Below are 19689 nucleotides of genomic sequence, written 5' to 3'. Positions count from 1 at the left end.
GGAGTGGGTGTGGTTTCTGTCCTCTTAATTGAGTGGGTGTGGCCTATGTTCTATTGAGTGGGCGTGGCTTTTGTCATCTAGATAGAGTGGGTGTGGCTTCTGATGATCAGCTGTCAGTTTCAGGTTGAGTTTCTGATGGTGAACATGGTGCAGTACTCCCCCTAGTGGTGAATCCCAAGCCATGGATTTGCTGACTGTAAATTTACATTTACCTTCATGGAATAAATATAGATATCATTTAGAGATATTATGTGGAAATATTTTATATTAATTTAAATGATCAATATTTTATGTAACGTGTGAGATTCATGCTCTCATTTATTAAAATTAAAAATATATTTAAAAATGTATTTTCTGTAGCAATTGTCTTTTGTGACTTGTATAATGCTGTATTCCTTACTGTCTTTTTATAATGACTCTTTTTTAAGGCATTGAAAGTGTCTTAAAATGTCTTCAAACTGTTAAATAGCTGCTCACATCAAATAATAAGATTTACATATATTATAATATATTCATAAATTGTTTAGATAAAAATGCATTATGAAATATACTTTATTGTCCCTAGTAGGAAAATTATACAATACACTATTCAAAGAATAAACTAAATGAGTGGTATTCAAAAATTTAAGAAAGATTTATTTGAATTTATTCTGAAAACAGTTGAACAGAATATTGTAGAAAAATAGTATGTGGAATAGCACACATTATGTAAAATGATATATTCACAACAGAAGATTGTTACATTGTTGTCATCTCTGCTGCATGTTGTATTCCTCAAGTGGCAAAATAATGACGATAATGTTGCGTGTTTAGGTTTCTACGGGTCTTAAAACATCGGAATTCACCCTTCCACAATTTAAAGCCTTAAAAGTTTGTAAATCAGAGCAGAAAGTGTTAAATGCATGAACTGCTAAAAAAAGCATCTCTTCCTCAGTATCTGTGTCTTGTTTTCTAGTGCAAATATCTAAACATCCTTAAATCAAGAATAATTTACTGGAGATGCTGAGAAATGAAGATATGAAGTATCCTGTGCGTAGTGTGCATGTAGTGTAGTGCTTCACATGTAGAGTCCTGCAGCGGGGTACAGCATGAAGGGGGCGATGCTGTGCTGCGAGGGGCTCTCCAGCATGTGTTTACGGTAATAACGGCGCAGGGCCGGGCTGCTCGGGTGCTGCTGTCTGACGTGGAGGAAGTACTCGTCCGGTCGGCTGGAGGTGAAGCCACAGTCCTCACACACGAAGATCTTGGAGCGCCGCTGACGGTAAGCGTACTGCTGTCGTACGCCGTGGATCTTCCGCAGGTGAGACTCCAGAGAGCAGCGCTGCGTGAAGGCCTTCTCACACAGATCACAGCGGTACGGACGGATGCCTGCACACACACACACACACACACACACACACACACACACACACACACACACACAGAGAGAGAGAGAGAGAGGGACACGTTTGAAAGAGAGTGTCTGCTTACTGTTCATTCAAATCAGGGTTAGTACAGCAGTGTGCACGCGCAGTATACTCCTAGCCAATCAGCAGTAAGGGGCGTGTCTACTCATGACGGGGGAGGTGCCTGTGCTGTACAGGGTTCGTTAATTTAGGGGCGGGGCTATCAAGATAGGGGTGTGGTCCTAGTAGTTAGGGGCGTGTTTGTTTTGATGATTTTAAATATTAACAGCTTTTCTCAGAAATCACTTGTTGCACCTTTAACTGTTTAAACTTTTGGTTAATATATATATTAGATTACACTTTTTTGGTAACATAATCTGATTACTTTTGGATTGCATTTAGATTACATTTGTGCTAACCCTTATTTGAGATATCACATATATTGAATTAGCCTGTTCTTGTACTATTTTGATAGACACAAAGAAAAAAATATGTTCCAGAAAATATATTCTTATATTCATACTCTGAACAAGAGCCACAATATAGCTACTTTTTCAGCACAACTGTGTTCAACACTGATAATAATCAGAAATGTTTCTTGAGCAGTAAATCATCATATTATTCTGATTTCTGAAGATCACGTGACACTGAAGACTGGAGGAATGATGCTGAAAATATATATTTTTTTTGTGTATTTTAGTTTTAATTCTTTTAGTACATCAAGAAAATGTTTGGCAACTAGCTAGTTTTTGATATTTTATTTCATCTGGGTGTGATCTCACCGGTGTGTGTTCTCATGTGTCTCTTCAGGTCGAAGGTGTCGTTGAAGCCCTTCCCGCAGAACCTGCAGGGGTGTCTCTTGATCATACTGTGGCACTTGAGGTGACGCGTCAGCATGCGCTGCAGAGGAAACACTTTATGACACACGGAGCACAGGAACTCTGACGAGCCGCTGGATTCACGCGCCTGGAAGCAGAGCGAGACACACATGAGCTTCCTGGAGATCCAGGACCAGACCCTGAGGATCTGCAGGAGCTTCACCTTGTTGAGCGGAGCCGAGGCCAGCGCAGGAGGATGAGGAGGAGGATGAGGAGGAGGATGAGGAAGAGCTGTGTGTTTGTGCTCACACACTGACTCCAGACCAGCGCTGGGAGTCTGGACAGACGCTGAAACACACACATTACACAGTTACACACTGACATCTGTTTCCCCTAGGGTTTTTTTTTTTTTGCAACAATCCCATACAAAATAAAGCCAGAACCCAAAAATAAACCAGTAGTAAAAGATGATAATAATTTTGGATTAAGAAATGAATCTCTTTCTCTGCTATTATATATTTCGCTCTGACACATATCCCTTTCTAACGCTTCTTTGTTTCTAAAATGTTTAAATAAATCATAAAAAAGAAGTAAATTTCTTTAATGAATGAAAGAACGAATCCCAATCGTTTCCTAAACGTTTGTCAACAACTCTTGATTGAAAGTCTTTGTTCTGATCAAATAAAGCCCAGCGACAGACTGTCATCTGAAGCTCTAGAATCATGTTTAATAAAGGATTTCCAGATCAGGAGAAATAAAGCACTTATAGGAGACAATAACTCTCGTCCAGTAAGAGTCCAGAGAAATCTCAGCACACTTTGGGTTTTCTGAAATATTGACATAAAGACAGCATTCTGCAAATTCTTGGAATCAATCATGAATCATGTGATCGAACAGTAACCTCACATTCCCCTCAGGAAACACTCAATAACTCCGGACAAGAACATTATGATACACATATATTCATGATATTTTACTGAACATTGATATTTATGCATGTTTGAATAAATCATGAAAACAAGTTATCCACTGTTTAACTGTTAATATTTCAACAACAAACTAAGGTACATTTTATTATTGTGTATTTTATCACTAACATTGAATATTGTAGACAAATAGTGAGTAGTCTAATAATCAAATTATTAAACTAGAATTAAACATAAAACACAATGTTTCTTTTAAGATTAAAATAGAATAATTATTTCATTTCAATGATAAAATTGCAGTGTAACTAAAAAGTTCTTATGTAAATTTTTATTAAGCAAAAATAAACGGATAAAATAGAGTAGTGTATACGGACTGACAGGGTTTGTTGTATTTGACAGCATTGCTCTCGAGAGATTTCTTTGACTGTGTCTGATAGATGAATCAAAATGAATCGAATTTCAAGCATGTGAATCGAAATCTCAATAAACCCAACCCTGCAACCAAACCACATTGGACCGCATTGGCTTTCACTGAGTGGACAGTGAACGCAGAAGAAGTCCAGTCAGGTTCGGCCGCCGCGAGGAGAACAGATGAAGATTTTTGTCATTATTCTCAGATGTGGATACCTGTGTGAGGACTGAAGCAGGGCTCCGGCTCCAGCTCCGGCTCCGGCTCCAGCTCCGGCTCCGGCTCCGGCTCCAGCTCCGGCTCCGGCTCCTTCCACTGCCATCCAGCGCAGGCCGACTGCTTCCTCTTGACCAGGAACGAGCGAGGCATCTTCAGACCGGCTCGGACGGACACACAGCTCTGCTTTACAGCTCAGTGTCTAGAGAGTCAATCTGAGAGCGGATGATTTCCATATCTCTGGAGAGAGGCTGCTTTAACTGCTGCTCCGCTGGTTTGCATGGCAGGTAGAGAGAATCTGGGCTCCTCATTTAACTGGACCTGCCATGCAAATGGTCCTCCGGCGCGCGGGGCTGAAGGGCACAGCAAGCTCAGCACTGCTAGGAAAATGTTGCTTTTATTTCACGTTCCAGTTGATTGTCTGTCAGGTTTATGTCACCTAACCTGGGACAAAGGCAATTCAAATGTGCTGCTTTACTGTTGACTATCTGTTAACCTCCCGGTCCAAGGGCTTGAATGGCTTTCTCCAGTCCTGACAGGTGTGCTTTTCTTCTGCACACCTCAAAAGATTCGCCATCAGTTACCTGTCCGTCTAAGCACATCACCGAGGGAGAACAACAGTGCAGATCAGCTGCTGGATAGAGACGGACGCATTTGCATCGCAGCAGGGCTTTAAGAGTTAACTAAACATAAAAACATCACATTTCTCATTTTCATTTATTTCAACTTGAGTTGCTAAAAAAATGACTGCAACTAAAACTGAAATGAAATCCTGCATAGACACTTAAACACTGAACTGAGTTTAAGTTGAAGCAATAAACTGGAAAATAAAAGCTGTCATAAAAAATAACACAAAAACTGACATTATCTGAAAATAATGCTGAATAAATGCTAACGCTCATATCAAAAAACTATTTAAACGTTATATTTAAGCTATTTACCAAGACAACGTGCCTTATTTTAAACTGATGTACTAAAATAACTACGGTTAAAACTGAAATAAAAATGAATATTAACTTTATAGACATTTAAAAACCAAGCTAAATGACTACAATTAATAACTGGAAATATGTTAAAACTAAACTGAAATAAAAAAAATAATTAAACAAATAGTAATATTGAATAATAATTATTTTTACATTTATTTAATTTGGCAACATTTCTCATATTCATTTAGTCTAAGTTGTTGAACTAAAATGACTAAAACTGAAAAAAATATATATACACATCTCAAAAAACTAACTTAAAGTTTAAGTTGAAGCACTGAAATATAAAACTGAAATAAAAAAAACTTAAATAGTTATAGTAAAAATAAAATAACATTAAAATGGAAAAGGAAAATAAAAAAGACAATATTAAAAATAAATACAATAGCTATTTGAAATAAAATAATATACAATTAAAAACAATAGTGTCTCAGTGATGCAACAATAAGACTGATTGACTACAGCAAATAAAGCCTTGTGCGTCACTGTGTCATTATGTGTGATTTATATAGATATTATAGATTATATATATTTGTGATGTTTGATGTTCTGCTCCTGAAGGACACCCAGGTACACTAGATACCGTCATCCACACACTCACTGTAACTGTATGCAAATCTGAGAGAGAGAGGGAGAGAGACAGAGGGGGAGAGAGAGAGAGAGAGAGAGAGAGAGAGAGAGAGAGCACCGTATACAGCTGACAGGAGACACACTTCAAACAGTCCACACCGCACCACACACACTCATTTGCATGTTTCTGTGAGCGCTGGCCTGCTCGGACATGAAGAAGGACACCGTGTTTGACTGGGAAATGTCTCTGTTTGTAATGTGAACCACACCCGCTGACACAGACAGACCTCCACACTGCTCCAACACCTGTTTAATGTTTCTGCCTTTACAATCATAGATTGGACCTCACACTGATTGCTTCAGTTATTTAACTAGCAGGCCTCTGTGAGTTTGTTTCTTCTGTTGAACACAAATGAAGATCATTTGAAGAATGTTGGTAACAGCTGGTGGTAGCCATTGACTTCCATAGTATAGAAAATGAAAGTCAATGGCTACCATCAACTGTTTGGGTATACATTATTAAAAATATATTTTGTGTTCATTTGAAGAAATAAAATCATACAGGCTTTTGATCATTTGAGAGTGGCTACATGATGACAGGATTTTTATTTGTATTTTTGGATGATCTATCTATCGCTTTTAAAACATGTTTTCATGTGTTTTATTAATGCATAAAGTCACACGGAGTATAATGAACCGTGAAACTGTCATTAAACACAACCATCTTTGCATTCAATTCTAACGCTTTTTTAATTATAGAATCCAGTTCAGTCTGGTAGGGAGTCAGCGCTGTGACGTCACCGTATGCAAAGCAGCCGAGCAGAAGACACGCCCACATCTGTTCTCCGCCTGCTGCGCTTCCCTGCTGTTTTTTCAGGCATGTTTTATTTGTATACAAATCAGTTCACATTCTATACTTTATCTCTACTTTATTTTGTCCGGTTTTTGTTTGATTGTATGTGTTTGTGTGAATCATTTCAATACCAGTGAACCTCGAGTCACCTGTACAAATGTACATCTGACTTCATTTGACCAGTCGCTTTTGTTAAGGCATGACAAAGGAAATAAAAACAAAGGAATTGAACTCTTTTTTTTTAAGCAGAGTAGTTTGTTTGACTGCTGTAAATAAGAGAAACTGCATAAGTTCAAATAAAATTATAACAATACTATAACAAACTCTCATTAAAAACAGAAGAGCTGGCACGTGTTTCCACAAGAGGTCAGCAAAGAGCTTTGAAGACTAATAGAGAGACAGAGATACAGATGATGTCTTCAATGATTGTTAATACAGAGATAGTTCTGGAAAGCTTCTCTCAAAGTTTGTGTCTAATGTTTTTGAAAAGTTTCCACTTGTGTCAGAACTTTCAGAGAACATAAAAAATAACGCTCCTTTGAAAAATGATAAGATGGAAAGTTCCCAGTTCTCTTAAATATATATATATATATATATATATATTCTAAATAAAAAATCGGTGTATGTCTGTGTGTGTGTGTGTGCGCGTGCGTGTGTGTCATCAGCAGCAGGACTGATCCTCTGGAGATGTTCTTCACTCTTGTCAGTCAGATCAGTCCTCGTGTTTTCTTCTCAGATGAAGCTCGCTCGTGTGTGTGTGTGTGTGTGTGTGTGTGTGTGTGTGTTTGATCGTGTTTCCCTCTTTTTAAACCAGGAAACTGTCTGATGTTGAGCGGATGTTGAGTTTCTCTCTCAGCGCGTGATCGATCTCCATCAGTCATGAGGTGAGTCAAAACTCCGATAATTCCTCTCGAATTGTGTTTCAGAAACTCCCCGTGAGTTTGATTAAATATTCCTGATGACTGATGTGTAAATATGAGCTGTTATCGAGTCGGTCAGCATCTGAACTGTATTTCTGAACTACAGAAGAATCTTTTTGAGATGTTTCTAACTCTGATCTAAACTCGAGTGCTGATGTTCAGTGTTTTCACATTAATGCGAGACACTGGTGATCTCCTCAGAACAGCATCGGTCAGCTCAGGTCAGAGGTTCAGTTCATCATCATCAGAATCATGAGGAGTTTGCTCAGTCCCATCAGCACCCAGAAATATAACTTATAAGTCTTATATAAATCTGTATTTTAGTGATCCAAGGTGGATTAACTTTCTGCTCTGTGACTGAGTTCATCTGAATGATCAAGAATCATTTCATTTCTGACACACTTTGACTTTCATCTGCTTCCTGCTTCATTCTGCACCATTGAGGAAGTGAAGCAGCAAACTCACCCTCGGTGAACCAGTTAACTCTGATCTTCCTGCTAGTTTACCATCTACATGCACACACACACACACACACACAGGCATGCACGCACATACACACACACACACACACACACACACACACATGCATGCACGCACATACTCACAGACACGCACACACACACACACACACACACACATGCATGCACGCACATACTCACACACACACACAAACACACACACATGCATGCACGCACGCACGCACATACTCACACACACACACAAACACACACACATGCATGCACGCACATACTCACACACACACACACATGCATGCACGCACGCACGCACATACTCACACACACACACAAACACACACACATGCATGCACGCACGCACGCACATACTCACACACACACACAAACACACACACATGCATGCACGCACATACTCACACACACACACACATGCATGCACGCACGCACGCACATACTCACACACACACACAAACACACACACATGCATGCACGCACATACTCACACACACACACACACACATGCATGCACGCACATACTCACACACACACACAAACACACACACATGCATGCACGCACATACTCACACACACACACACATGCATGCACGCACGCACGCACATACTCACACACACACACACACACACACATGCATGCACGCACGCACGCACAGACATGCACACACACATACACACACACATGCATGCACGCACATATTCACACACACACACACGCACGCGCACACACACACACTCACGCTCATGCACGCACATACACACACACACACACGCACGCACTTGCAAGAACATGATATAAATGTAACAACAAAGCATTTTCTGAGATCAACATTCTTGGAATGTTGTTATTTCTGCTTGATACATGTTGTAAGAAATGCTTTTTTAGTAACTTTTAAGTAACGTTCTAATCACAACAAGAAATCTAGACAGAAAATTACAAATCAACATTCAAATAACATATTTTGGGTCAAAATAAAGTTAGTGGAATGTTGTGCAGAACACTTCTGTAACTGTTTAAGAAGTAACTCTAATCAGGACACAAAACCTGGACATTTTATCCTTTCAAAAGAATGTTCCCACAATGTTTTTATAACATAAATGTGCACCTAGAAATGAGTTAAACCTGACAAAACCTCCTTTTGTGGATGTCCTGATTTCCAAAAACTTCTTATTGGTAAATAGATTAATGTAACCCTGGAGCACAAAAGAAGTCATAAGGGTTAATTTTCAGAAATTGAGATGTATGCATCATCTGAAGCTGAATAAATCATCTCTCCAGTGATGTCTGGTTTGTTCGGAGGACAATATTTGATAATCTGGAATCTGAGGGAGTGAAAACATCTAAATATTGAGGAAATCATTTTTAAAGTTGTTCAAATGAAGTTCTTAGCAATGCATATTACTAATCAAACATTACGTTTTGATATATTTACAGTAGGAAATTTACCAAAATGAACCCAATCTTTCCTTAATATCCTAATGATTTTTGGCATAAAATAATTAATTTTGACCCATACAATGTATTTTTGGCGTTTTTACGTTTGAAAATGAGCGTGAGGTTCACAGTCGGTCATCAGACGCTTCTCTCAGACAGAAATACTCATGAACGCAGCGTTGTGTTTGCATAAACTTTAATAAATAATCTGGGGCACAAAAACCCAACGAAGGAAGGAAGTATCTACCCAGCTAACAGAAAATATTCTTGTAACGAATGCAACATTCTGAAACAATAACATAACAGCAATAACCAAAAGTTTCCAGAACAAAATATTCGGTGAATGATGTTTTGTGCTAAGGTTTCAAGAACATTATTAAAGAGCCGATCACACTGTTAGGGTTAGGTTCATCTCTTGCAGGGCGTTTGCTGTTATCTGTTAGTGATGTGTGATCCATCTTCTCAGGTTAATGACCCGTCTTAATGACTTCTGCTCTTCTTATTACTCTCTCTTCCTCTTCTCAACACATTTAAAGCCTGTGTTTGGTGGACGTGCAGTGACCACATGATAGGATGACTCTCAGTCAGATGCAGATGTGATTTGTGGTGTTTTCGGCGCGGTTGATTGTTAGCGGCTCTGATCAGAGGTGGAGCTGTCGTATCTGAGCGGAAGTCAAGTATAGTATCACATCGTTTAACTGAGAGTGTTGCAGAGGAGGACAGACTAGGTTTCCCACATCCTCTCACACACACACACACACTGCTGCACATGAGCGGCGTGTGTGAGAGCATCTGTGTGTTTGAAGCTTGTGTGATCAGGTGTGTCTCTTGTCTTTTGATGACCAGCTTCATGTTTTCATCAGATGCTGTACGGTTGATCTCTTAAACCCCAATCTCTGAACCAAATTCTCACTAGCTTAAACCCATCAGTGGAATAAAGCACTCTTTCTGCTAAACCTCAAACACGTTTGAGCAGTGTTAGGCTCTATTTGCAAATCTCATGCAAAACTCTAAACACATTCTCTTTCACTTAAACACATTTTCACTGCAAAATGCTAAACACTAGCAGTTGCACAACGTTCAGTATTTGAGTGTACTGTAACATGATATTCATTTAGAGTTTTATTTAATCTTTTTGGCCTTTGCAGTTACAAAACTGTTTACTCAATAACATACTCAACATCACAAACATTTGCTCAGGTTTTTACATGGATGACATTACAGTTTTTTACAGACGCTAGGACACATTTCTCAATACTTAGCTCACTTTTGCAAAACTCTTCACACAGTTTTCCTAACCAACGTTCAGCTTGGCAAAGCAGTTCATTTCACATCCAAAAGCCACTACAACTACCAGAACACTTTCTTCAGGTCTCAAATCAACTCATTCTTCCAGAAAACTAGCAAAGGTTGACAGCCGACAAACACACTTTTCACCCACAAAACAATGAGCTAAAACACTAGCAACATGTAGTATTATACAATGATTTCTTGTGGAAAACAAGGACACATCTCTGTTTATAATTCACTGCAATATATGTTACTGGAATGAATCAGACATGACGCAGAATTCATCAATATTTTATGGCGTTTATTTATTTTTATTTTTTTGCACTAAAAAAGTAATTACAAAAAACAAGGATTTTGTGTCCACACCATCCACTGATACAGATATAATAGTAATGCTCATCTACTAATTGTCCAGTTGTTTTATAGCATTTAATTTTAAGATTTAAAATATATTTAATTCAAATATTACTGTAGAAATGTAGCAAATTGCTGTCTTATTAAGTTTTGTATTATGGTATTGTTTTGAACAGTTTTGAAAACAGTATGTAAGCATGTGTAAATTGGCCTGTGCGTACAAAGAGTTTTGGCAGTTGTTGTGTCTGAGTGAGAAAAGAATTCATCAAATTTGAGATATATATATATATATATATATATATATATATATATATATATATATATATATATATATATATATATATATATATACAAATTTACAACATACTATGGACCTCAGTCTCATCAAATTAGATTATTTTAGTTAAATCAGCAGATGTTTTAAGAGTTATCAGACAGTGCTTGAGTGTTTTAAAGTTTACCAGATAAGTGATTTTGTGTTATCAAACTCTTTAAAATGTTTTAAATAGTACCATACAGCTTTTAAGTGTTTTTAAGTGTTATCAGATAGTTGTAACTGTTATCAGACAGTTTCTTGGCATTTTTAAGTAATCAGACCGTTTTATGTGTTTTAAGTGTTTTTAAATATTATCAGACTGTTTCAAGTGTTATCAGATAGTGTTTAGCTGTTGTCAGACCTTTGCTAGGCATCTGTATATGTTATCAGACCGCTTTTAATTGTTCAAGTGTTTTTATGTTTTATAAGACAGTTTTTAAATGTTATCAGTAAGTTTTAGGTGTTTTAAGTGTTATCAGAGTTGTAAGTATCTTTAAGTGTCATCATCTGTTTGAAATTTACATGTTATAAGACAATTTTAAGTGTTAACAGACAGTTGTTTAAGAGTTTTTAAATCTTAATTCAGTTTTAACTGTCTTTAAGTGTTATCAGGCGTTTTTTTTATAGTTTTTACGTGTTGTCAGACAGTTTTAATTGTCTTTAAGTGTTTTGTCAGTGTCATTTGACAGTTTTAAAATGTTTAAAGTGTCATCAGTTACTTGTTTAAAAGTTCTTAAGTGTTATCAGACAGTTGTTTGAGAGTTTTTAAGTGTCATCAGACAGTTGATTGAGAGTTTTTAAGTGTTATCAGGCAGTTGTTTAAAAGTTCTTAAGTGTTATCAGACAGTTGTTTGAGAGTTTTTAAGTGTTATCAGGCAGTTGTTTAAAAGTTCTTAAGTGTTATCAGACAGTTGTTTAAGAGTTCTTAAGTGTTATCAGACAGTTGTTTAAGAGTTCTTAAGTGTTACCAGACAGTTGTTTAAAAGTTCTTAAGTGTTATCAGACAGTTGTTTGAGAGTTTTTAAGTGTTATCAGGCAGTTGTTTAAAAGTTCTTAAGTGTTATCAGGCAGTTGTTTAAAAGTTCTTAAGTGTTATCAGACAGTTGTTTAAGAGTTCTTAAGTGTTACCAGACAGTTGTTTGAGAGTTTTTAAGTGTTATCAGGCAGTTGTTTAAAAGTTCTTAAGTGTTATCAGACAGTTGTTTGAGAGTTTTTAAGTGTTATCAGGCAGTTGTTTAAAAGTTCTTAAGTGTTATCAGACAGTTGTTTGAGAGTTTTTAAGTGTCATCAGACAGTTGTTTGAGAGTTTTTAAGTGTTATCAGGCAGTTGTTTAAAAGTTCTTAAGTGTTATCAGACAGTTGTTTGAGAGTTTTTAAGTGTTATCAGGCAGTTGTTTAAAAGTTCTTAAGTGTTATCAGGCAGTTGTTTAAAAGTTCTTAAGTGTTATCAGACAGTTGTTTAAGAGTTCTTAAGTGTTACCAGACAGTTGTTTGATAGTTTTTAAGTGTTATCAGGCAGTTGTTTAAAAGTTCTTAAGTGTTATCAGACAGTTGTTTGAGAGTTTTTAAGTGTTATCAGGCAGTTGTTTAAAAGTTCTTAAGTGTTATCAGACAGTTGTTTGAGAGTTTTTAAGTGTTATCAGGCAGTTGTTTGAGTTTTTAAGTGTTATCAGGCAGTTGTTTGAGAGTTTTTGTGTTATCAGGCAGTTGTTTAAAAGTTCCTAAGTGTTATCAGACAGTTGTTTGAGAGTTTTTAAGTGTTATCAGGCAGTTGTTTAAAAGTTCTTAAGTGTTATCAGACAGTTGTTTGAGAGTTTTTAAGTGTTATCATGCAGTTGTTTGAGTTTTTAAGTGTTATCAGGCAGTTGTTTGAGAGTTTTTGTGTTATCAGGCAGTTGTTTAAAAGTTCTTAAGTGTTATCAGACAGTTGTTTAAAGGTTCTTAAGTGTTATCAGACAGTTGTTTAAAAGTTCTTAAGTGTTATCAGACAGTTGTTTGAGTTTTTAAGTGTTATCAGACAGTTGTTGAAAATTTTGTAAGTGTTATCAAACAGTTGTTTAAAAGTTTTTAAGTGTTATCAGGCAGTTGTTTGAGAGTTTTTGTGCTATCAGACAGTTGTTTGAGTTTTTAAGTGTTGTCAGACAGTTTTAAGTGTCTTTAAGTGTTTTTTTTTCAGTGTCATTTGACAGTTTTAAGAGTTATTAAGTTTTATCAGACAGTTGTTTGAGAGTTCTTAAGTGTCATCAGACAGTTGTTTAAGAGTTCTTAAGTGTTATCAGACAGTTGTTTAAGAGTTTTTAAGTGTTATCAGACACTTGTTTTAAAGTTTTTAAGTGTTATCAGACAGTTGTTTGAATTTTTAAGTATTGTCAGACATTTTTAAGTATCTCTAAGTCTTTTTTTCAGTGTCATTTGACAGTTTTTAAACTTTTCAAGTTGTTTTAAGTGCCATCAGATAGTTTTAAAGAGTTTTTAAGTGTTATCAAAGTTTTAAGTGTCTCTACGTGTTATCAGACAGTTTTAAGTGTTAAGTGTTTTTTTCAGTGTCATTTGACAGTTTTCAAATGTTTCAAGTTGTTTTAAGTGTTATCAGACAGTTTTAAAGAGTACTTAAGTGTTATCAAAGTTTTAAGTGTCTTAAGTGTTATTTGATGGTTTTTAAATATTTTAGTTGTTTTAAGTCTTATCAGACAGTGTTGTAAGAAAAAATATTTTGTTTTTTCTTTAAATTAAGTAGATTTTTCTGTCTCTAAAACTCAGTGATCAGTTTCTCAGAAAACAATGCCATTGTGTATCTCCAGTAAATGCATCTTAAGTCAAGATTTTCCACAGTGTGTAACCTGACGTCCTCAGTCGTGAAGCACAGCTGCAGGTTTGCAGACTGAAGTCTCTGTTCAGTGTCTGATCTTCATGTTGTGTTTGCAGTGAACAAAGCATCTGTCAGGCGCGGGCCACCGTCATGTTGTACGATGACGGCAGTAAGCGCTGGTTACCGGCCGGTTCTGGTGCTCAGGCCATCAGCAGGGTTCACATCTTCCAGAACCCCAGTAACAACAGCTTCAGGGTGGTGGGACGCAAACAACAGGCCGATCAGCAGGTAACTCTGACTTAGACCATTCAAACCTGTGTGTGTGTGTGTGTGTGATGAAGATCTGATCCCGTCCGTCATCCGTGTGTCTCCTCAGGTGGTCATTAACTGTCCTCTGGTCCGAGGGATCAAGTATAACCAGGCCACTCCTACGTTCCATCAGTGGCGGGACGCACGGCAGGTCTGGGGTCTGAACTTCGGCAGTAAAGAGGACGCGGCTCAGTTCGCCAGCGGCATGATGCACGCTCTGGACCTGCTCAGCGGAGACGCCGGTGAGAGCTCTGAAGGAGCAGGAGACCATGCTTTTAGGAATAAAGTGTGAATGAAATATGAACAAACCTAGAATATCGAGAGGAACAAATCTGGTGTGTGTTAGAGAAAAAACTCTAAAGATATGGATTTGAATGGAAATCTGCAGATGCAAATAGATAAAGTGTTATAAAAGAAACTCTTAAATGTGTATTTGGGATGTTTTTCTTTCCACAGTATGGAGCAAAAAACTGAGCAGTGCATGAAAACACACTAGTTCTCCTGTAGCGTCTCGCCTTAAAATGTGTAAAAACAGCTGTGTGTTTAGAGTTTTTGCTTTGTCTTTACAGCTGCGTGTCCTCCTCCTCCTCGACCGCCTCCGAACGGCCCGAGCGCTGAGGAGATAGAGCAGAAGAGGAGGTACGACCATCATCATCATCATTATCATCCTCATGACATGAAAATCAACCCTGATTTACTTCACTTATTCTGGACAAATCAAAGTTTGTCTATGTGTGAACTTTCTGTTCATCTGTGAATCCTGAAAAATTAAATGTGTCACAGTTTCCACAGAGATATTGAGCAGCACAACTGTGTTCAACACTGATAATAATCAGAAATGTGTCTTGAGCAGTAAATCATCATATTATTCTGATTTCTGAAGATCATGTGACACTGAAGACTGGAGGAATGATGCTGAAAATACAGCGGAGCATCACAGAAATACATTACACTTTAACACAGATTCACACAGAAAACAGATGTTTTACATTACAATAATATTTCAAAATTTTTACTGCCTTTTTTATCAAATTAATGCAGCCTTGGTGAGCAGAACAGACTTCTTAAAAAAAAAAATCCAACTTTTCAACTTTTGGAAACGAGATGTTCTCTTCATCTGATGTCATCGATCCCTGTTGTTCACCATCCAATCAGTGGATGACTAAAATCAAGTCCCGCCCACGTGTTGCTCTCATTAAAGGTGCTGTTTTTTGTGTCCCCTCAGACAGGAGCAGCAGGAGAGAGAGAGACAGGAGAGAGAGAGACAGGCGTCTGCTGCTCCGGCTCCGCCTCCTGGCCCTCCTCCCGCTCCTGGCCCCGCCTCTGCACCTCCTCCTCCCCCTGGACCTCCACCCGCTCCAGGACCCCCGCCTCCCCCCCACCACCACCTCCTTCAGGAGGAGGCCCGCCGGCCCCCCCACCCCCACCCTCAGGAGGAGGAGGGGGAGGAGGAGGTGATGGAGGTCTGGCTGCGGCGCTTGCTGGAGCTAGACTACGCAAAGTGGCCAAGGTCAGTCACATGATCATCTGACAGATGCATGTATGTCTGAGCTCTTGATTGACAGCTGAGTAGGCGGTCCTTCAGTGCTGTCAGCTACAGACCTGATCACATGACCAGCTGTAAGAGATCTTAGACCAGCGCTTCTCAACCCGGGGCCTCAGCACGACTTAAAAAGAGCTTTACAATTTGGTAAAATATTTAGTGTTATTTATATATGTGTGTGTGTGTGTGCAGGAGGACAGTGGAGCAGCGGCTCCTGCAGTGAGTGCCAGCACAGGTGGAGGAGGAGGAGGTGGAGGTGGAGGAGGAGGAGGAGGAGGAGGAGGAGGAGGAGGAGGAGGAGGACTGATGGGAGAAATGGGTGCTATTCTCGCTCGCCGGTCAGTTTAACTCCAGCACAGTCATATGATGTGTGCTCTGCAGTACAACTATATACATATATACTTCCATTAATAACCATATGTACATTAATGTAGACCGAAACCATCCGTTTAGACAGGAAGTGGCTGTGTAGGAGTCTCCTCTAGTACTTCCTGTGTCATTTATGCTGCGTTTCCACCGAAATTACCCGGAACATTTGTACCAGGAACTTTTTCCCCCCAGACCTGTTGCTTTCTGTGTTTCCACCACAGTGTAAAATACCGGGAAGATTAGGCAGATAGACTGGTGACGCAGGTCTGAGCGCGTTTCTCACTTGAGAACATCAGTCAGCTGACCATGGCTACTGCTATTATCCTCTCTGTATAATTACAATAGAATGAAATAGGATATCAAATACCACTGCCTCACTTAGTTTTCATTTAAACATAATAACAGCTGCAGAAATGTACTTAGTTCAGGGATATGTGTATATATACAGCCATTACAATGAAACTAAATAATATATAGACTTGCCTTTTTTATTTTAATTTGAACATATAGATAAATTGAATACAGACCAAAGAAAACCTGTTAGATTTACCCCGCAGCTGAATTATATTTTATGTTTAACCACTAAAGACACATCAGACCAGCGGCACACATCAGAAGGTCTATCCCAGGAGAGGCTGCTTCTCGGCGGATACATGATCCCTGATCTCCCGCTGATCGAGTGGAGCTCACCGTCGCAGAGATCGGCCAAACACATTTTTAAATAGGCGCTGTCTTTATAAATAAACCACAGATTTGAGTTTTAAACAACTACATTCTCGCCTGAAATACTTTTAAAATTACATTTCATGACACAATAACAGTAATATTTTGAAAATGATTCGAATAAATGGTGGTTTAACTCAACCAATCAGAATGTTTAGCGCCCAAGCCCCGCCCCCGATAGTTCCGGAACTCTGAAATAGTTCCACCTCTACAGCAGGGACTTTCTGAGGGCATTTATTTACCCGGAACTTTATTTAGTTCCTGGTTCCTGCGGTGGAAACACACCGAGTACCAGGCCAAAGTCCCTAGTTCCTGGGGAAAGTTCCTGCGGTGGAAGCGCGGCTTTAGTGTGAATACAGCAGCTCTTCAGCTCCAGCTTCATCTGTGTGTTACAGAAAAAAAGCTGCTGACGCTCCAGCCGTCAAGAAAGAAGAAACCAGCAGCGTGAGTGTGTGTGTGTGTATTTGTGTGTGTGTATGTGTGTGTGTGTGACAGTTCATCTGATCTCTCTCTCTCTCTGTGTGTGTGTGTGTGTGTGTGTGTGTGTGTGTGTGAGACACTCCATCTGATCTCTCTCTCTCTCTGTGTGTGTGTGTGTGTGTGTGTGAGACACTCCATCTGATCTCTCTCTCTCTCTCTGTGTGTGTGTGTGTGTGTGTGAGACACTCCATCTGATCTCTCTCTCTCTCTCTGTGTGTGTGTGTGTGTGTGTGTGTGAGACACTCCATCTGATCTCTCTCTCCTCTGTGTGTGTGTGTGTGTGTGTGTGTGACACTCCATCTGATCTCTCTCTCTCTCTCTGTGTGTGTGTGTGTGTGTGTGTGTGAGACACTCCATCTGATCTCTCTCTCTCTCTCTCTGTGTGTGTGTGTGAGACACTCCATCTGATCTCTCTCTCTCTCTGTGTGTGTGTGTGTGTGTGTGTGTGAGACACTCCATCTGATCTCTCTCCTCTCTCTGTGTGTTGTGTGTGTGTGTGTGTGTGTGTGAGACACTCCATCTGATCTCTCTCTCTCTCTGTGTGTGTGTGTGTGTGTGTGAGACACTCCATCTGATCTCTCTCTCTCTCTGTGTGTGTGTGTGTGTGTGTGAGACACTCCATCTGATCTCTCTCTCTCTGTGTGTGTGTGTGTGTGTGTGTGTGAGTGACAGTTCATCTGATCTCTCTCTCTCTCTGTGTGTGTGTGTGTGTGTGTGTGTGAGACACTCCATCTGATCTCTCTCTCTCTCTCTGTGTGTGTGTGTGTGTGTTCTCAGGCTGATGACTCCAGAGCTGCAGGTGAGAGTCGAATCTCTTCATCATCTCTCTTCACTTCCTGTTTTCAGTCAAACGTCGTGACTCAGACGCTCTTCTTGTGTCTCGTTCAGATAAACCAGACGTGGTGAAGAAGCCGTGGGAGAAACCGTCGTCTGTGTCACGGTAATCGACCTGCAGTGCTTCAGACAGACATTATTAGTGTTAACCAATTTATTGATTGTTTTCAGTTAACCAAAAATGTTTTTATAGTTTTAGTTTCAGTCAACAAAATCCAGTTAAAAAAAATAAAAATCAGTTTTGGTTATATTGTATTCAGTAATTTCAGTACTTAAACTTATTTTAATTACTAGCCAAAGCAACATCTTACATTATTTGTTAGTTTTTCTAATATATATTTCATCTGTTTGTCAGTAAACAACCCTGTTATTAAGAGTTGTAGTTGTGCTGGTTGATAACAGGGTGAACTCAGCGTGTAAGAGTCAGGACAAGAGCCCGGTGTCTCCTGCGACCGCGGCTCCGTTGAGCAGGTAACGTCCCACTCCTGTTCGGTGTGTGTTCTTCTGAGCATCTGTGTGATGAACATCTGTGTGTGTGTGTGTGTGTGTGTGTGTGTGTGTGTGTGTGTGTGTGCAGGACGAGACCCGGCAGCAGCACAGGAGACACCACAGACATGGAGAAACTCAAACAGGTCAGCAGCTGCGCCTCACACACACACACACACACACTCACACTCTCACACACACACTCTCACACACACACTCTCACACACACACACACACACATACACACACACACTCACACACACACACACCTGGTCTAAACAGCACGTGTGTGACCGCAGGAGATCCTGGAGGAGATGCGCAGTGAGCTGCAGAAGGTGAAGGAGGAGATCATCAGCGGTCAGTCGTGTGCTCTCTCTCTCTCTCTCTCTCTCTCTCTCTCTCTCTTCTGCTCAGAAACACAGTGAGTTCCTGTGACGCTGACTCTTGTGTTTCCTCCACAGTTCTGCTGGAGGAGCTGCAGAAGATCAGAGCGGCCTAGCTGCGGATCAGGACCACAGACACAGACACATGCTTCCAGATCTCCTTTTTTCACAATATAATTTTTATTTTAATTTAGCTGCCTTTTAAATGTTAGAATGGGCCCCTTGCACCAGGATGATGATTGTTAGGGGTCCATGGCATCTGAAAGATTGAAATCATGATAGTTGATATGATTGAAGATGATGCACAGATGTTATGAGGAACAGCAGCAAACAAACTCTCTGCTGATATGTGTTTATTTGGTATGTCATTCACAAGAACAGTACTGTAGTGTTACATTGTATTAGCATTGCCATGGTAACAGCATCCTGAGAGTCCAGAGTGTGTGTGTTGTGAGTTCTTCTGTGCGGCGTGTGCTTGTTTCACTAATAAAACCACAGGGACTGATCCAGGATACCAGGATGGAAATATCATTGTGTATATATAGATGAAATATTAAATGTTGTGAGATTGTATAACTCAATTACTTCCAAGGTAAGGCAAAATATTTTAAAAAGAGATAAAATTACACACACACATATATATTATGATGAATCCAAAGCAAAATGTTGATGTTTTTACCTTTACCCACTTAAAAGTGTGTTATTAATTAAAGAGTATAATAAAAATAAAAAATCTGATCAATCCAAAGCAAAGATATTAATAAGAGATTAAATATTCTGGCAC

At 39.2% G+C, this 19689-nt stretch overlaps 1 protein-coding gene and 1 pseudogene across 1 annotated transcript; one reads left to right on the top strand and one right to left on the bottom strand.

Annotated features, from left to right (window-relative positions):
• Nucleotides 1–808: 808 nt before the first annotated feature.
• Nucleotides 809–4346, bottom strand: LOC113053946 (putative transcription factor Ovo-like 1). The gene is made up of 3 exons (XM_026219102.1): nucleotides 3757–4346; nucleotides 2168–2572; nucleotides 809–1368 (listed from the first exon to the last, which is right to left on the bottom strand). Exons 1-3 carry the CDS (start codon nucleotides 3905–3907, stop codon nucleotides 1058–1060), a joined length of 867 nt encoding a protein of 288 aa, XP_026074887.1. The 5' UTR covers nucleotides 3908–4346; the 3' UTR covers nucleotides 809–1057.
• A 2547-nt stretch (nucleotides 4347–6893) lies between these two features.
• On the top strand, nucleotides 6894–19425 carry LOC113054783 (vasodilator-stimulated phosphoprotein-like; annotated as a pseudogene).
• The last annotated feature ends 264 nt before the right edge of the window (nucleotides 19426–19689 follow it).

The sequence above is a fragment of the Carassius auratus genome, chromosome 35, assembly GCF_003368295.1.
Source record: "Carassius auratus strain Wakin chromosome 35, ASM336829v1, whole genome shotgun sequence".
In the NCBI taxonomy this organism is placed as follows: Eukaryota; Metazoa; Chordata; class Actinopteri; order Cypriniformes; family Cyprinidae; genus Carassius; species Carassius auratus.
Note: the sequence above shows the minus strand (reverse complement) of the source record. Positions and strands in the feature narration are given on the sequence as shown.